We start from the raw sequence: 19,509 nt of genomic DNA, 5'->3' as shown, positions 1-19,509 counted from the left end.
GAGGAGGAGAGGTCGGGGATAGAGGAGGAGGAGAGGCCGGGGATAGAGGAGGAGAGGAGGCCGGGGATAAAGGAGGAGGAGAGGTCGGGGATAGAGGAGGAGGAGAGGTCGGGGATAGAGGAGGAGAGGCCGGGGATAGAGGAGGAGGAGAGGCCGGGGATAGAGGAGGAGGAGAGGCCGGGGATGGAGGAGAGGCCGGGGATAGAGGAGAAGGAGAGGTCGGGGATAGAGGAGGAGGAGAGGCCGGGGATAGAGGAGGAGAGGCCGGGGATAGAGGAGGAGGAGAGGCCGGGGATAGAGGAGGAGAGGTCGGGGATAGAGGAGGAGGAGAGGCCGGGGATAGTTGAGGAGGAGAGGTCGGGAATAGAGGAGGAGAGGTCGGGGATAGAGGAGGCCGGTGATGGAGGAGGAGGATTGGCCGGGGATAGAGGAGGAGAGGTCGGGGATAGAGGAGGCCGGGGATAGAGGAGGAGAGGCCGGGGATAGAGGAGGAGGAGAGGCCGGGGATAGAGGAGGAGAGGCCGGGGATAGAGGTAGAGGAGAGGTCGGGGATAGAGGAGGAGGAGAGGCCGGGGATGGAGGAGAGGCCGGGGATAGAGGAGGAGGAGAGGCCGGGGATAGAGGAGGAGGAGAGGTCGGGGATAGAGGAGGAGGAGAGGCCGGGGATAGGGGAGGAGAGGTCGGGGATAGAGGAGGCCGGGGATAGAGGAGGAGGAGAGGCCGGGGTTAGAGGAGGAGGAGAGGCCAGGGATAGAGGAGGAGAGGAGGCCGGGGATAGAGGTAGAGGAGAGGTCGGGGATAGAGGAGGATTTTTTCTCTCTTAGGCTGCGTGTCCACTTTCAGGATGGCCGGCGGTATCGCCGGAGCTGCTTAGCCGCTCTGCGGTAGCCCCGCCCCCTTTCTGGGACGCGATGATGCCGGATGTGTTCACAGCACACATCCGGCATCATCGCTCCCCACCATAGGGCTCTGTGCTATATCTTGCGGCGACGGAGCGTCGCCGCAAGATATACGGACATGCTGCGATCTGAAAAGACGCGCAGCATGTCCGGAGTCGCAGGGCCGCCGCATGCGTGTTACCACGCATAGTGGAGATGGGATTTCATTAAATCCCCTCCACTGTGCTGTAACATCTGGACGCTGCGTGTCTGACGCTGCGGCTCTATGCAGCGTCAGACACGCAGCGTTTACTGCACGTGGAAACATACCCTTATACAAAACAGCTGTGCCAGGAAAGATGTGGGCTCAGCGCCGGCAGCAAAGGGAGAAAGTCCGACATCAGCGTACTATTACCCCCGATGTTGGAAAGGGGTAATTAAATCGATGTCCAGTAACTGCACTAATTGTATCTGTCACTGACCTCCATCTATCTATTCTATGTGTATATATCTATAGTAACCTGTCACTGTCATTACTGTATGCAGCAGATGGATTGCCGGCTTTTCTCCTATGTAATATATATATAATGTGTGTGTGTCACTGACATTTATCTATTCTATGTGTATATATCTATAGTAACCTGTCAGGTTGATGTTACACTACGCAGCAGATGGATTCCCGGCTTCTATCTATGTAATATATATATATATATATATATATATATATATATATATATTAGTGTGTGTGTCACTGACCTCTATCTATTCTATGTGTATATCTATAGTAACCTGTCAGGTTGATGTTACACTGAGCAGCAGATGGATTCCCGGCTTCTATCTATGTAATATATATATATATTAGTGTGTGTGTCACTGACATCTATCTATTCTATGTGTATATCTATAGTAACCTGTCAGGTTGATGTTACACTACGCAGCAGATGGATTCCCGGCTTCTATCTATGTAATATATATATATATATATATATATATATATATATATATATATATATATATTAGTGTGTGTGTCACTGACATCTATCTATTCTATGTGTATATATCTATAGTAACCTGTCAGGTTGATGTTACACTGAGCAGCAGATGGATTCCCGGCTTCTATCTATGTAATATATATATATATTAGTGTGTGTGTCACTGACATCTATCTATTCTATGTGTATATATCTATAGTAACCTGTCAGGTTGATGTTACACTGAGCAGCAGATGGATTCCCGGCTTCTATCTATGTAATATATATATATATATTAGTGTGTGTGTCACTGACCTCTATCTATCTATTCTATGTGTATATATCTATAGTAACCTGTCAGGTTGATGTTACACTAAGCAGCAGATGAATTCCCGGCTTTTATCTATGTAATATATATATATATATTAGTGTGTGTGTCACTGACATCTATCTATTCTATGTGTATATATCTATAGTAACCTGTCAGGTTGATGTTACACTGAGCAGCAGATGAATTCCCGGCTTCTATCTATGTAATATATATATATATATATATATATATATATTAGTGTGTGTGTCACTGACATCTATCTATTCTATGTGTATATATCTATAGTAACATAGTAACATAGTTAGTAAGGCCGAAAAAAGACATTTGTCCATCCAGTTCAGCCTATATTCCATCATAATAAATACCCAGATCTACGTCCTTCTACAGAACCTAATAATTGTATGATACAATATTGTTCTGCTCCAGGAAGACATCCAGGCCTCTCTTGAACCCCTCGACTGAGTTCGCCATCACCACCTCCTCAGGCAAGCAATTCCAGATTCTCACTGCCCTAACAGTAAAGAATCCTCTTCTATGTTGGTGGAAAAACCTTCTCTCCTCCAGACGCAAAGAATGCCCCCTTGTGCCCGTCACCTTCCTTGGTATAAACAGATCCTCAGCGAGATATTTGTATTGTCCCCTTATATACTTATACATGGTTATTAGATCGCCCCTCAGTCGTCTTTTTTCTAGACTAAATAATCCTAATTTCGCTAATCTATCTGGGTATTGTAGTTCTCCCATCCCCTTTATTAATTTTGTTGCCCTCCTTTGTACTCTCTCTAGTTCCATTATATCCTTCCTGAGCACCGGTGCCCAAAACTGGACACAGTACTCCATGTGCGGTCTAACTAGGGATTTGTACAGAGGCAGTATAATGCTCTCATCATGTGTATCCAGACCTCTTTTAATGCACCCCATGATCCTGTTTGCCTTGGCAGCTGCTGCCTGGCACTGGCTGCTCCAGGTAAGTTTATCATTAACTAGGATCCCCAAGTCCTTCTCCCTGTCAGATTTACCCAGTGGTTTCCCGTTCAGTGTGTAATGGTGATATTGATTCCCTCTTCCCATGTGTATAACCTTACATTTATCATTGTTAAACCTCATCTGCCACCTTTCAGCCCAAGTTTCCAACTTATCCAGATCCATCTGTAGCAGAATACTATCTTCTCTTGTATTAACTGCTTTACATAGTTTTGTATCATCTGCAAATATCGATATTTTACTGTGTAAACCTTCTACCAGATCATTAATGAATATGTTGAAGAGAACAGGTCCCAATACTGACCCCTGCGGTACCCCACTGGTCACAGCGACCCAGTTAGAGACTATACCATTTATAACCACCCTCTGCTTTCTATCACTAAGCCAGTTACTAACCCATTTACACACATTTTCCCCCAGACCAAGCATTCTCATTTTGTGTACCAACCTCTTGTGCGGCACGGTATCAAACGCTTTGGAAAAATCGAGATATACCACGTCCAATGACTCACCGTGGTCCAGTCTATAGCTTACCTCTTCATAAAGGTATATAGTAACCTGTCAGGTTGATGTTACACTGAGCAGCAGATGGATTCCCGGCTTCTATCTATGTAATATATATATATATATATTAGTGTGTGTGTCACTGACATCTATCTATTCTATGTGTATATATCTATAGTAACCTGTCAGGTTGATGTTACACTGAGCAGCAGTTGGATTCCCAGCTTCTATCTATGTAATATATATATATATTAGTGTGTGTGTCACTGACCTCTATCTATCTATTCTATGTATATATCTATAGTAACCTGTCAGGTTGATGTTACACTACGCAGCAGATGGATTGCCGGCTTTTCTCCTATCTATGTAATATATATATATTAGTGTGTGTGTCACTGACATCTATCTATTCTATGTGTATATATCTATAGTAACCTGTCAGGTTGATGTTACACTAAGCAGCAGATGAATTCCCGGCTTTTATCTATGTAATATATATATATATATTAGTGTGTGTGTCACTGACATCTATCTATTCTATGTGTATATATCTATAGTAACCTGTCAGGTTGATGTTACACTGAGCAGCAGATGGATTCCCAGCTTCTATCTATGTAATATATATATATATATATATATATATATATATATATATATATATATTAGTGTGTGTGTCACTGACATCTATCTATTCTATGTGTATATATCTATAGTAACCTGTCAGGTTGATGTTACACTGAGCAGCAGATGGATTCCCGGCTTCTATCTATGTAATATATATATATATATATATTAGTGTGTGTGTCACTGACATCTATCTATTCTATGTGTATATATCTATAGTAACCTGTCAGGTTGATGTTACACTGAGCAGCAGATGGATTCCCGGCTTCTATCTATGTAATATATATATATATATATATATATATATATATATATATATATATATTAGCGTGTGTGTCACTGACATCTATCTATTCTATGTGTATATATCTATAGTAACCTGTCAGGTTGATGTTACACTGAGCAGCAGATGAATTCCCGGCTTCTATCTATGTAATATATATATATATATATATATATATATTTATATATATATATTAGTGTGTGTGTCACTGACATCTATCTATTCTATGTGTATATATCTATAGTAACCTGTCAGGTTGATGTTACACTGAGCAGCAGATGGATTCCCGGCTTCTATCTATGTAATATATATATATATATATATATATATATATATATATATATTAGTGTGTGTGTCACTGACATCTATCTATTCTATGTGTATATCTATAGTAACCTGTCAGGTTGATGTTACACTGAGCAGCAGATGGATTCCCGGCTTCTATCTATGTAATATATATATATATATATTAGTGTGTGTGTCACTGACATCTATCTATTCTATGTGTATATATCTATAGAAGCCTGTCAGGTTGATGTTACACGACGCAGCAGATGAATTCCCGGCTTTTCCTCGGAGATCGGGGTGTGAGGCTATGTGCTTACCTTGTGCATTGGTGTGTGGATTTTTCCGCACCGGTTTTGAAGAATTCCTGCGTTTTTTGTGCGGATTCCTATAATGGAGCAGGTGTAATCCGCACACAGACTTGCCATACTATGGAATAAACAACGCAGCGTTTCCGCGCGGTATTTCCCTCGTGCACTGCGGATTATGGTTTCCATACCTTTACATGGTACTGCACAACGCATGGGAAACCGCTGCAGATCCGCAGCAAGATCCTGACTGTGAGCGCATAGCCCGAGGATCGGACATTGGTCGCATGGGGCGAGTGCTGTGGGATTTTTCTCGCACACATTGACTTGCATTGGGATCCGATTTCCCATCACAATCGCCGCTTGCTGGGACTTTTTTCCAGTCCGATCGTGATCTGACCCGAGCTGGAGCGACGCTGCAGGTGGACACACCATGGTACAATCACATTGCTCCGAGTGCAGGCTGATTTTATTTATCAGATTGCATTGGGCCGAATTCTTCGCCCTTTGGTTCTGGACCCGTGGTCAGGCCCAGAATTACGAGCCGGCACCGGTGGGCTCCTCTTCTTCACGTGTATGGCCGCCGTCTGTCCATACTACATGTGTGTGCAGTGACGCTCGGCCTTCTCCTCGGGTTACTACAGGTTGTAGTGTGTTTCCTGCTCTGAGCAGGGGATTGTCTCTGTTATCAGCCAGCAGGTTCTGCTGTAGGTGACCAGTGGGCGAGTGCCACCTTGTGGCCACTTTTCTTACTGCACCAGTGATATTTCTGGACATGGGCCCTTCTCAGCAGGGGCTGCATTGAGTGATGGGACCCTCTTAGGGTACCGTCACACAGTGCAATTTTGATCACTACGACGGTACGATCCGTGACGCTCCAGCGTCGTAACAATATCGCTCCAGCGTCGTAGACTGCTGTCACACTTTGCAATCTACGACGCTGGAGCGATAATTTCATGACGTATGTGCGATGTAGAAGCCGTTGGTTACTATGCGCACATCATATACGATATATGTTACACCATGCAATCATGCCGCCACAGCGGGACACTAGACGACGAAAGAAAGTTTCAAACGATCTGCTACGACGTACGATTCTCAGCGGGGTCCCTGATCGCAGGAGCGTGTCAGACACAGCGATCTCGTAACTATATCGCTCGAACGTCACGAATCGTGCCGTCGTAGCGATCAAAATTGCACTGTGTGACGGTACCCTTACTGCAGGAGCCTCTGCCCGGCAGTGCTGACGCCCCATCCACCTCCGACCTCAAAGTCCTCCTCTCCTAAAACAAGCCACTTGTGTATTTATCTTGATGGTGTAACCCTTTAATGTAGTTCTGCAATTTCAGATTTTCCTCCTTATCACTTCCATCGTCATAAAATGACAAAAGCGCTGTATCTGCGCTTGTCACCATACAGGTTACATACGATATTTCTGTTGTAAGGTTAAATCCTAGCTCTGTAGACGTTGATTAGGCCCACGTCTAGCCCTGTATATCCCAGGCCCGCAGGGGAGGCTGACCAGGCTGGATGCGTCTTGGAGCTGAAGAGAGGACAGAATCCCTGCAGCGGCCGTGTGTGCTGCAGTGTGACCGGGCCGGGGCTAGCTCAGCCGCGTGTGAGTAGCCAGGGTCTGTTCTGTGTAGTTAGCGCCTGGACATGGCCTCGATTCATGTTTGGTTTGGTTCTGGACAAGCTCTGAAAGCAAGAAACCCTACTGATGTTTGTACCGGGACTGCATTGTGTGAACGCTGCCAGAGAGCCTGGATCCTACACTAAGCTCCAGAGTCTTCCTGGCGTCACAATGTGGAATTTGGGCGTTTTTTAAATGGGAAATTTGTAAAAAAAAATTATTTTTTTTAAAAGCTCCTATGAGGAGTTTTGAGATGGCTGACACGGGCACATAGGTATTCGAATACACGCGCCACTTAATCGTACTGTCAGTGGTTGTCAGCCGAGATCAGAGTTCGCAGTGGTCGGCACCGGATGAGTCGTCACTGGCTCTGCCCGATGTGTAGTGGATCCGTGCCTAACCCCTCCACGGCGTAAAAAGCTGTCGATCAATGGAAACCAGAAATTCCAGTGAGATTGACGAATATGACAGCTCCTTACATGAAAGGTGTCAGCAGGGTGTGGAGGAACCACGTCCACCAGGGGCTGCACTCTGCCCTCTATAACCTGTGTCCCCGGTGTATGTGTCCGGGATGCTCGGAGCTGCACTCTGCCCTCTATAACCTGTGTACCCGGTGTATGTGTCCGGGATGCTCGGAGCTGCACTCTGCCCTCTATAACCTGTGTACCCGGTGTATGTGTCCGGGATGCTCGGAGCTGCACTCTGTGCCCTCTATAACCTGTGTACCCGGTGTATGTGTCCGGGATGCTCGGAGCTGCACTGTGTGCCCTCTATAACCTGTGTACCCGGTGTATGTGTCCGGGATGCTCGGAGCTGCACTGTGTGCCCTCTATAACCTGTGTCCCCGGTGTATGTGTCCGGGATGCTCGGGGCTGCACTCTGCCCTCTATAACCTGTGTCCCCGGTGTATGTGTCCGGGATGCTCGGGGCTGCACTCTGTGCCCTCTATAACCTGTGTACCCGGTGTATGTGTCCGGGATGCTCGGAGCTGAACTCTGTGCCCTCTATAACCTGTGTCCCCGGTGTATGTGTCCGGGATGCTCGGAGCTGCACTCTGTGCCCTCTATAACCTGTGTACCCGGTGTATGTGTCCGGGATGCTCGGAGCTGCACTGTGTGCCCTCTATAACCTGTGTCCCCGGTGTATGTGTCCGGGATGCTCGTGGCTGCACTGTGTGCCCTCTATAACCTGTGTACCCGGTGTATGTGTCCGGGATGCTCGGAGCTGCACTGTGTGCCCTCTATAACCTGTGTACCCGGTGTATGTGTCCGGGATGCTCGGGGCTGCACTCTGTGCCCTCTATAACCTGTGTACCCGGTGTATGTGTCCGGGATTCTCGGGGCTGCACTGTGTGCCCTCTATAACCTGTGTACCCGGTGTATGTGTCCGGGATGCTCGGGGCTGCACTCTGTGCCCTCTATAACCTGTGTACCCGGTGTATGTGTCCGGGATGCTCGGGGCTGCACTCTGTGCCCTCTATAACCTGTGTACCCGGTGTATGTGTCCGGGATGCTCGGGGCTGCACTCTGCCCTCTATAACCTGTGTACCCGGTGTATGTGTCCGGGATGCTCGGAGCTGCACTCTGTGCCCTCTATAACCTGTGTACCCGGTGTATGTGTCCGGGATGCTCGGGGCTGCACTCTGTGCCCTCTATAACCTGTGTCCCCGGTGTATGTGTCCGGGATGCTCGGGGCTGCACTCTGTGCCCTCTATAACCTGTGTACCCGGTGTATGTGTCCGGGATGCTCGGGGCTGCACTCTGCCCTCTATAACCTGTGTACCCGGTGTATGTGTCCGGGATGCTCGGGGCTGCACTGTGTGCCCTCTATAACCTGTGTACCCGGTGTATGTGTCCGGGATGCTCGGGGCTGCACTCTGCCCTCTATAACCTGTGTACCCGGTGTATGTGTCCGGGATGCTCGGAGCTGCACTCTGTGCCCTCTATAACCTATGTACCCGGTGTATGTGTCCGGGATGCTCGGAGCTGCACTCTGTGCCCTCTATAACCTGTGTACCCGGTGTATGTGTCCGGGATGCTCGGGGCTGCACTGTGTGCCCTCTATAACCTGTGTCCCCGGTGTATGTGTCCGGGATGCTCGGGGCTGCACTGTGTGCCCTCTATAACCTGTGTACCCGGTGTATGTGTCCGGGATGCTCGGAGCTGCACTCTGTGCCCTCTATAACCTGTGTACCCGGTGTATGTGTCCGGGATGCTTGGGGCTGCACTCTGTGCCCTCTATAACCTGTGTCCCCGGTGTATGTGTCCGGGATGCTCGGAGCTGCACTCTGTGCCCTCTATAATCTGTGTACCCGGTGTATGTGTCCGGGATGCTTGGGGCTGCACTCTGTGCCCTCTATAACCTGTGTCCCCGGTGTATGTGTCCGGGATGCTCGGAGCTGCACTGTGTGCCCTCTATAACCTGTGTACCCGGTGTATGTGTCCGGGATGCTCGGGGCTGCACTGTGTGCCCTCTATAACCTGTGTACCCGGTGTATGTGTCCGGGATGCTCGGAGCTGCACTCTGTGCCCTCTATAACCTGTGTACCCGGTGTATGTGTCCGGGATGCTCGGAGCTGCACTCTGTGCCCTTTATAACCTGTGTACCCGGTGTATGTGTCCGGGATGCTCGGGGCTGCACTCTGTGCCCTCTATAATCTGTGTCCCCGGTGTATGTGTCCGGGATGCTCGGAGCTGCACTCTGTGCCCTCTATAATCTGTGTACCCGGTGTATGTGTCCGGGATTCTCGGGGCTGCACTGTGTGCCCTCTATAACCTATGTGCCCGGTGTATGTGTCCGGGATGCTTGGGGCTGCACTCTGTGCCCTCTATAACCTGTGTACCCGCTGTATGTGTCCGGGATGCTCGGGGCTGCACTCTGCCCTCTATAACCTGTGTCCCCGGTGTATGTGTCCGGGATGCTCGGGGCTGCACTCTGCCCTCTATAACCTGTGTACCCGGTGTATGTGTCCGGGATGCTCGGAGCTGCACTCTGTGCCCTCTATAACCTGTGTACCCGGTGTATGTGTACGGGATGCTCGGGGCTGCACTCTGTGCCCTCTATAACCTGTGTACCCGGTGTATGTGTCCGGGATGCTCGGAGCTGCACTCTGTGCCCTCTATAACCTGTGTACCCGGTGTATGTGTACGGGATGCTCGGGGCTGCACTCTGTGCCCTCTATAACCTGTGTCCCCGGTGTATGTGTCCGGGATGCTCGGAGCTGCACTCTGTGCCCTCTATAACCTGTGTACCCGGTGTATGTGTACGGGATGCTCGGGGCTGCACTCTGTGCCCTCTATAACCTGTGTACCCGGTGTATGTGTCCGGGATGCTCGGAGCTGCACTCTGTGCCCTCTATAACCTGTGTACCCGGTGTATGTGTACGGGATGCTCGGGGCTGCACTCTGTGCCCTCTATAACCTGTGTCCCCGGTGTATGTGTCCGGGATGCTCGGAGCTGCACTCTGTGCCCTCTATAACCTGTGTCCCCGGTGTATGTGTCCGGGATGCTCGGAGCTGCACTCTGTGCCCTCTATAACCTGTGTACCCGGTGTATGTGTCCGGGATGCTCGGAGCTGCACTCTGTGCCCTCTATAACCTGTGTACCCGGTGTATGTGTCCGGGATGCTCGGGGCTGCACTCTGTGCCCTCTATAACCTGTGTACCCGGTGTATGTGTCCGGGATGCTCGGAGCTGCACTCTGTGCCCTCTATAACCTGTGTCCCCGGTGTAGGTGTCTGGGATTCTCGGGGCTGCACTGTGTGCCCTCTATAACCTGTGTACCCGGTGTATGTGTCCGGGATGCTCGGGGCTGCACTCTGTGCCCTCTATAACCTGTGTACCCGGTGTATGTGTCCGGGATGCTCGGAGCTGCACTCTGTGCCCTCTATAACCTGTGTACCCGGTGTATGTGTCCGGGATGCTCGGGGCTGCACTCTGTGCCCTCTATAACCTGTGTCCCCGGTGTAGGTGTCCGGGATGCTCGGAGCTGCACTCTGTGCCCTCTATAACCTGTGTACCCGGTGTATGTGTCCGGGATGCTCTGAGCTGCACTCTGCCCTCTATAACCTGTGTCCCCGGTGTATGTGTCCGGGATGCTCGGGGCTGCACTCTGTGCCCTCTATAACCTGTGTCCCCGGTGTATGTGTCCGGGATGCTCGGGGCTGCACTCTGTGCCCTCTATAACCTGTGTACCCGGTGTATGTGTCCGGGATGCTTGGGGCTGCACTCTGCCCTCTATAACCTGTGTGCCCGGTGTATGTGTCCGGGATGCTCGGAGCTGCACTCTGTGCCCTCTATAACCTGTGTCCCCGGTGTATGTGTCCGGGATGCTCGGAGCTGCACTCTGTGCCCTCTATAACCTGTGTCCCCGGTGTATGTGTCCGGGATGCTCGGGGCTGCACTCTGTGCCCTCTATAACCTGTGTACCCGGTGTATGTGTCCGGGATGCTCGGGGCTGCACTCTGCCCTCTATAACCTGTGTACCCGGTGTATGTGTCCGGGATGCTCGGGGCTGCACTCTGTGCCCTCTATAACCTGTGTCCCCGGTGTATGTGTCCGGGATGCTCGGGGCTGCACTCTGTGCCCTCTATAACCTGTGTACCCGGTGTATGTGTCCGGGATGCTCGGGGCTGCACTCTGTGCCCTCTATAACCTGTGTACCCGGTGTATGTGTCCGGGATGCTCGGGGCTGCACTCTGTGCCCTCTATAATCTGTGTGCCCGGTGTATGTGTCCGGGATGCTCGGGGCTGCACTCTGTGCCCTCTATAACCTGTGTACCCGGTGTATGTGTCCGGGATGCTCGGGGCTGCACTCTGTGCCCTCTATAACCTGTGTACCCGGTGTATGTGTCCGGGATGCTCGGGGCTGCACTCTGTGCCCTCTATAACCTGTGTGCCCGGTGTATGTGTCCGGGATGCTCGGAGCTGCACTCTGTGCCCTCTATAACCTGTGTACCCGGTGTATGTGTCCGGGATGCTCGGAGCTGCACTCTGTGCCCTCTATAACCTGTGTCCCCGGTGTAGGTGTCCGGGATGCTCGGGGCTGCACTCTGTGCCCTCTATAACCTGTGTCCCCGGTGTATGTGTCCGGGATGCTCGGAGCTGCACTCTGCCCTCTATAACCTGTGTACCCGGTGTATGTGTCCGGGATGCTCGGGGCTGCACTCTGTGCCCTCTATAACCTGTGTACCCGGTGTATGTGTCCGGGATGCTCGGGGCTGCACTCTGTGCCCTCTATAACCTGTGTACCCGGTGTATGTGTCCGGGATGCTCGGAGCTGCACTCTGTGCCCTCTATAACCTGTGTCCCCGGTGTATGTGTCCGGGATGCTCGGAGCTGCACTCTGTGCCCTCTATAACCTGTGTACCCGGTGTATGTGTCCGGGATGCTCGGAGCTGCACTCTGCCCTCTATAACCTGTGTACCCGATGTATGTGTCCGGGATGCTCGGGGCTGCACTCTGCCCTCTATAACCTGTGTCCCCGGTGTATGTGTCCGGGATGCTCGGAGCTGCACTCTGCCCTCTATAATCTGTGTACCCGGTGTATGTGTCCGGGATGCTCGGGGCTGCACTCTGTGACCTCTATAACCTGTGTACCCGGTGTATGTGTCCGGGATGCTCGGGGCTGCACTCTGTGCCCTCTATAACCTGTGTACCCGGTGTATGTGTCCGGGATGCTCGGGGCTGCACTGTGTGCCCTCTATAACCTGTGTCCCCGGTGTATGTGTCCGGGATGCTCGGGGCTGCACTCTGTGCCCTCTATAATCTGTGTACCCGGTGTATGTGTCCGGGATGCTCGGGGCTGCACTCTGTGCCCTCTATAACCTGTGTACCCGGTGTAGGTGTCCGGGATGCTCGGGGCTGCACTCTGTGCCCTCTATAACCTGTGTACCCGGTGTATGTGTCCGGGATGCTCGGAGCTGCACTCTGTGCCCTCTATAACCTGTGTACCCGGTGTATGTGTCCGGGATTCTCGGAGCTGCACTCTGTGCCCTCTATAACCTGTGTCCCCGGTGTATGTGTCCGGGATTCTCGGGGCTGCACTGTGTGCCCTCTATAACCTGTGTCCCCGGTGTATGTGTCCGGGATGCTCGGGGCTGCACTCTGCCCTCTATAACCTGTGTACCCGGTGTAGGTGTCCGGGATGCTCGGGGCTGCACTCTGTGCCCTCTATAACCTGTGTACCCGGTGTATGTGTCCGGGATGCTCGGGGCTGCACTCTGTGCCCTCTATAACCTGTGTACCCGGTGTATGTGTCCGGGATGCTTGGGGCTGCACTCTGTGCCCTCTATAACCTGTGTCCCCGGTGTATGTGTCCGGGATTCTCGGGGCTGCACTCTGTGCCCTCTATAACCTGTGTACCCGGTGTATGTGTCCGGGATGCTCGGGGCTGCACTGTGTGCCCTCTATAACCTGTGTACCCGGTGTATGTGTCCGGGATGCTCGGGGCTGCACTGTGTGCCCTCTATAACCTGTGTCCCCGGTGTATGTGTCCGGGATTCTCGGGGCTGCACTCTGTGCCCTCTATAACCTGTGTCCCCGGTGTATGTGTCCGGGATGCTCGGAGCTGCACTCTGTGCCCTCTATAACCTGTGTACCCGGTGTATGTGTCCGGGATGCTCGGCGCTGCACTCTGTGCCCTCTATAACCTGTGTCCCCAGTGTATGTGTCCGGGATGCTCGGAGCTGCACTCTGTGCCCTCTATAACCTGTGTACCCGGTGTATGTGTCCGGGATGCTCGGAGCTGCACTCTGTGCCCTCTATAACCTGTGTACCCGGTGTATGTGTCCGGGATGCTCGGGGCTGCACTCTGCCCTCTATAACCTGTGTACCCGGTGTATGTGTCCGGGATGCTCGGAGCTGCACTCTGTGACCTCTATAACCTGTGTACCCGGTGTATGTGTCCGGGATGCTCGGGGCTGCACTGTGTGCCCTCTATAACCTGTGTACCCGGTGTATGTGTCCGGGATGCTCGGGGCTGCACTGTGTGCCCTCTATAACCTGTGTCCCCGGTGTATGTGTCCGGGATTCTCGGGGCTGCACTCTGTGCCCTCTATAACCTGTGTACCCGGTGTATGTGTCCGGGATGCTCGGGGCTGCACTCTGCCCTCTATAACCTGTGTACCCGGTGTATGTGTCCGGGATGCTCGGGGCTGCACTCTGTGCCCTCTATAACCTGTGTCCCCGGTGTATGTGTCCGGGATGCTCGGGGCTGCACTCTGTGCCCTCTATAACCTGTGTACCCGGTGTATGTGTCCGGGATGCTCGGGGCTGCACTCTGTGCCCTCTATAACCTGTGTACCCGGTGTATGTGTCCGGGATGCTCTGAGCTGCACTCTGCCCTCTATAACCTGTGTACCCGGTGTATGTGTCCGGGATGCTCGGGGCTGCACTCTGTGCCCTCTATAACCTGTGTACCCGGTGTATGTGTCCGGGATTCTCGGAGCTGCACTCTGTGCCCTCTATAACCTGTGTACCCGGTGTATGTGTCCGGGATGCTCGGGGCTGCACTGTGTGCCCTCTATAACCTATGTACCCGGTGTATGTGTCCGGGATGCTCGGGGCTGCACTGTGTGCCCTCTATAACCTGTGTACCCGGTGTATGTGTCCGGGATGCTCGGGGCTGCACTGTGTGCCCTCTATAATCTGTGTCCCCGGTGTATGTGTCCAGGATGCTCGGGGCTGCACTCTGTGCCCTCTATAACCTGTGTACCCGGTGTATGTGTCCGGGATGCTCGGAGCTGCACTCTGTGCCCTCTATAACCTGTGTACCCGGTGTATGTGTCCGGGATGCTCGGGGCTGCACTGTGTGCCCTCTATAACCTGTGTCCCCGGTGTATGTGTCCGGGATGCTCGGGGCTGCACTGTGTGCCCTCTATAACCTGTGTACCCGGTGTATGTGTCCGGGATGCTCGGAGCTGCACTCTGTGCCCTCTATAACCTGTGTACCCGGTGTATGTGTCCGGGATGCTCGGGGCTGCACTCTGTGCCCTCTATAACCTGTGTACCCGGTGTATGTGTCCGGGATGCTCGGAGCTGCACTCTGCCCTCTATAACCTGTGTACCCGGTGTAGGTGTCCGGGATGCTCGGAGCTGCACTCTGTGCCCTCTATAACCTGTGTCCCCGGTGTATGTGTCCGGGATGCTCGGAGCTGCACTCTGTGCCCTCTATAACCTGTGTACCCGGTGTATGTGTCCGGGATGCTCGGGGCTGCACTCTGTGCCCTCTATAACCTGTGTACCCGGTGTATGTGTCCGGGATGCTCGGGGCTGCACTCTGTGCCCTCTATAACCTGTGTACCCGGTGTATGTGTCCGGGATGCTCGGGGCTGCACTCTGTGCCCTCTATAACCTGTGTCCCCGGTGTATGTGTCCGGGATGCTCGGGGCTGCACTCTGTGCCCTCTATAACCTGTGTACCCGGTGTATGTGTCCGGGATGCTCGGGGCTGCACTGTGTGCCCTCTATAACCTGTGTACCCGGTGTATGTGTCCGGGATGCTCGGGGCTGCACTCTGCCCTCTATAACCTGTGTACCCGGTGTATGTGTCCGGGATGCTCGGAGCTGCACTCTGTGCCCTCTATAACCTATGTACCCGGTGTATGTGTCCGGGATGCTCGGAGCTGCACTCTGTGCCCTCTATAACCTGTGTACCCGGTGTATGTGTCCGGGATGCTCGGGGCTGCACTGTGTGCCCTCTATAACCTGTGTCCCCGGTGTATGTGTCCGGGATGCTCGGAGCTGCACTCTGTGCCCTCTATAACCTGTGTACCCGGTGTATGTGTCCGGGATGCTCGGAGCTGCACTCTGTGCCCTCTATAACCTGTGTACCCGGTGTATGTGTCCGGGATGCTCGGAGCTGCAGTCTGTGCCCTCTATAACCTGTGTACCCGGTGTATGTGTCCGGGATGCTCGGGGCTGCACTCTGCCCTCTATAACCTGTGTACCCGGTGTATGTGTCCGGGATGCTTGGGGCTGCACTCTGTGCCCTCTATAACCTGTGTGCCCGGTGTATGTGTCCGGGATGCTCGGAGCTGCACTCTGTGCCCTCTATAACCTGTGTCCCCGGTGTATGTGTCCGGGATGCTCGGGGCTGCACTCTGTGCCCTCTATAACCTGTGTACCCGGTGTATGTGTCCGGGATGCTCGGAGCTGCACTCTGTGCCCTCTATAACCTGTGTACCCGGTGTATGTGTCCGGGATGCTTGGGGCTGCACTCTGTGCCCTCTATAACCTGTGTGCCCGGTGTATGTGTCCGGGATGCTCGGAGCTGCACTCTGTGCCCTCTATAACCTGTGTGCCCGGTGTATGTGTCCGGGATGCTCGGGGCTGCACTCTGTGCCCTCTATAACCTGTGTACCCGGTGTATGTGTCCGGGATGCTCGGGGCTGCACTCTGTGCCCTCTATAACCTGTGTACCCGGTGTATGTGTCCGGGATGCTCGGGGCTGCACTCTGTGCCCTCTATAACCTGTGTACCCGGTGTATGTGTCCGGGATGCTCGGGGCTGCACTCTGTGCCCTCTATAACCTGTGTCCCCAGTGTATGTGTCCGGGATGCTCGGGGCTGCACTCTGCCCTCTATAACCTGTGTACCCGGTGTATGTGTCCGGGATGCTCGGAGCTGCACTCTGTGCCCTCTATAACCTATGTACCCGGTGTATGTGTCCGGGATGCTCGGGGCTGCACTCTGTGCCCTCTATAACCTGTGTACCCGGTGTATGTGTCCGGGATGCTTGGGGCTGCACTCTGTGCCCTCTATAACCTGTGTCCCCAGTGTATGTGTCCGGGATGCTCGGGGCTGCACTCTGTGCCCTCTATAACCTGTGTCCCCAGTGTATGTGTCCGGGATGCTCGGGGCTGCACTGTGTGCCCTCTATAACCTGTGTACCCGGTGTATGTGTCCGGGATGCTCGGAGCTGCACTCTGTGCCCTCTATAACCTGTGTACCCGGTGTATGTGTCCGGGATGCTCGGGGCTGCACTCTGTGCCCTCTATAACCTGTGTACCCGGTGTATGTGTCCGGGATGCTCGGAGCTGCACTCTGCCCTCTATAACCTGTGTACCCGGTGTAGGTGTCCGGGATGCTCGGAGCTGCACTCTGTGCCCTCTATAACCTGTGTCCCCGGTGTATGTGTCCGGGATGCTCGGAGCTGCACTCTGTGCCCTCTATAACCTGTGTACCCGGTGTATGTGTCCGGGATGCTCGGGGCTGCACTCTGCCCTCTATAATCTGTGTCCCCGGTGTATGTGTCCGGGATGCTCGGGGCTGCACTCTGTGCCCTCTATAACCTGTGTACCCGGTGTATGTGTCCGGGATGCTCGGGGCTGCACTCTGTGCCCTCTATAACCTGTGTACCCGGTGTATGTGTCCGGGATGCTCGGGGCTGCACTCTGTGCCCTCTATAACCTGTGTCCCCGGTGTATGTGTCCGGGATGCTCGGGGCTGCACTCTGTGCCCTCTATAACCTGTGTACCCGGTGTATGTGTCCGGGATGCTCGGGGCTGCACTGTGTGCCCTCTATAACCTGTGTACCCGGTGTATGTGTCCGGGATGCTCGGGGCTGCACTCTGCCCTCTATAACCTGTGTACCCGGTGTATGTGTCCGGGATGCTCGGAGCTGCACTCTGTGCCCTCTATAACCTATGTACCCGGTGTATGTGTCCGGGATGCTCGGAGCTGCACTCTGTGCCCTCTATAACCTGTGTACCCGGTGTATGTGTCCGGGATGCTCGGGGCTGCACTGTGTGCCCTCTATAACCTGTGTCCCCGGTGTATGTGTCCGGGATGCTCGGAGCTGCACTCTGTGCCCTCTATAACCTGTGTACCCGGTGTATGTGTCCGGGATGCTCGGAGCTGCACTCTGTGCCCTCTATAACCTGTGTACCCGGTGTATGTGTCCGGGATGCTCGGAGCTGCAGTCTGTGCCCTCTATAACCTGTGTACCCGGTGTATGTGTCCGGGATGCTCGGGGCTGCACTCTGCCCTCTATAACCTGTGTACCCGGTGTATGTGTCCGGGATGCTTGGGGCTGCACTCTGTGCCCTCTATAACCTGTGTGCCCGGTGTATGTGTCCGGGATGCTCGGAGCTGCACTCTGTGCCCTCTATAACCTGTGTCCCCGGTGTATGTGTCCGGGATGCTCGGGGCTGCACTCTGTGCCCTCTATAACCTGTGTACCCGGTGTATGTGTCCGGGATGCTCGGAGCTGCACTCTGTGCCCTCTATAACCTGTGTACCTGGTGTATGTGTCCGGGATGCTTGGGGCTGCACTCTGTGCCCTCTATAACCTGTGTGCCCGGTGTATGTGTCCGGGATGCTCGGAGCTGCACTCTGTGCCCTCTATAACCTGTGTGCCCGGTGTATGTGTCCGGGATGCTCGGGGCTGCACTCTGTGCCCTCTATAACCTGTGTACCCGGTGTATGTGTCCGGGATGCTCGGGGCTGCACTCTGTGCCCTCTATAACCTGTGTACCCGGTGTATGTGTCCGGGATGCTCGGGGCTGCACTCTGTGCCCTCTATAACCTGTGTACCCGGTGTATGTGTCCGGGATGCTCGGGGCTGCACTCTGTGCCCTCTATAACCTGTGTCCCCAGTGTATGTGTCCGGGATGCTCGGGGCTGCACTCTGCCCTCTATAACCTGTGTACCCGGTGTATGTGTCCGGGATGCTCGGAGCTGCACTCTGTGCCCTCTATAACCTATGTACCCGGTGTATGTGTCCGGGATGCTCGGGGCTGCACTCTGTGCCCTCTATAACCTGTGTACCCGGTGTATGTGTCCGGGATGCTTGGGGCTGCACTCTGTGCCCTCTATAACCTGTGTCCCCGGTGTATGTGTCCGGGATGCTCGGAGCTGCACTCTGTGCCCTCTATAACCTGTGTACCCGGTGTATGTGTCCGGGATGCTCGGGGCTGCACTCTGTGCCCTCTATAACCTGTGTACCCGGTGTATGTGTCCGGGATGCTCGGGGCTGCACTCTGCCCTCTATAACCTGTGTGCCGGTGTATGTGTCCGGGATGCTCGGGGCTGCACTGTGTGCCCTCTATAACCTGTGTCCCCGGTGTATGTGTCCGGGATGCTCGGAGCTGCACTCTGCCCTCTATAACCTGTGTACCCGGTGTAGGTGTCCGGGATGCTCGGAGCTGCACTCTGTGCCCTCTATAACCTGTGTACCCGGTGTATGTGTCCGGGATGCTCGGGGCTGCACTCTGCCCTCTATAACCTGTGTACCCGGTGTAGGTGTCCGGGATGCTCGGGGCTGCACTGTGTGCCCTCTATAACCTGTGTACCCGGTGTATGTGTCCGGGATGCTCGGGGCTGCACTCTGCCCTCTATAACCTGTGTACCCGGTGTATGTGTCCGGGATGCTCGGAGCTGCACTCTGTGCCCTCTATAACCTGTGTCCCCGGTGTATGTGTCCGGGATGCTCGGGGCTGCACTGTGTGCCCTCTATAACCTGTGTCCCCGGTGTATGTGTCCAGGATGCTCGGGGCTGCACTCTGCCCTCTATAACCTGTGTCCCCGGTGTATGTGTCCGGGATGCTCGGGGCTGCACTCTGTGCCCTCTATAACCTGTGTACCCGGTGTATGTGTCCGGGATGCTCGGGGCTGCACTCTGCCCTCTATAACCTGTGTCCCCGGTGTATGTGTCCGGGATGCTCGGGGCTGCACTCTGCCCTCTATAACCTGTGTACCCGGTGTATGTGT

General features: G+C 53.6%; 1 protein-coding gene across 1 annotated transcript in view; it reads left to right on the top strand.

The window, feature by feature from the left end:
- The first annotated feature begins 979 nt into the window (after positions 1 to 979).
- The window catches only part of LDLRAD2 (low density lipoprotein receptor class A domain containing 2), a 171,601-nt gene continuing 153,071 nt past the window's right edge, over positions 980 to 19,509 (top strand). The window contains exon 1 of the mRNA XM_069741880.1: positions 980 to 1,311. Within this exon, the coding sequence (XP_069597981.1) occupies positions 1,299 to 1,311 (13 nt within the window). The 5' untranslated portion in view covers positions 980 to 1,298. The remainder of the gene's footprint in view (positions 1,312 to 19,509) is intronic.

Source organism: Ranitomeya imitator, chromosome 10, assembly GCF_032444005.1.
Source record: "Ranitomeya imitator isolate aRanImi1 chromosome 10, aRanImi1.pri, whole genome shotgun sequence".
NCBI lineage: Eukaryota > Metazoa > Chordata > Amphibia > Anura > Dendrobatidae > Ranitomeya > Ranitomeya imitator.
The sequence above is the reverse complement of the archived record's forward strand: the minus strand, read 5'-3'. Positions and strand labels throughout refer to the sequence as shown.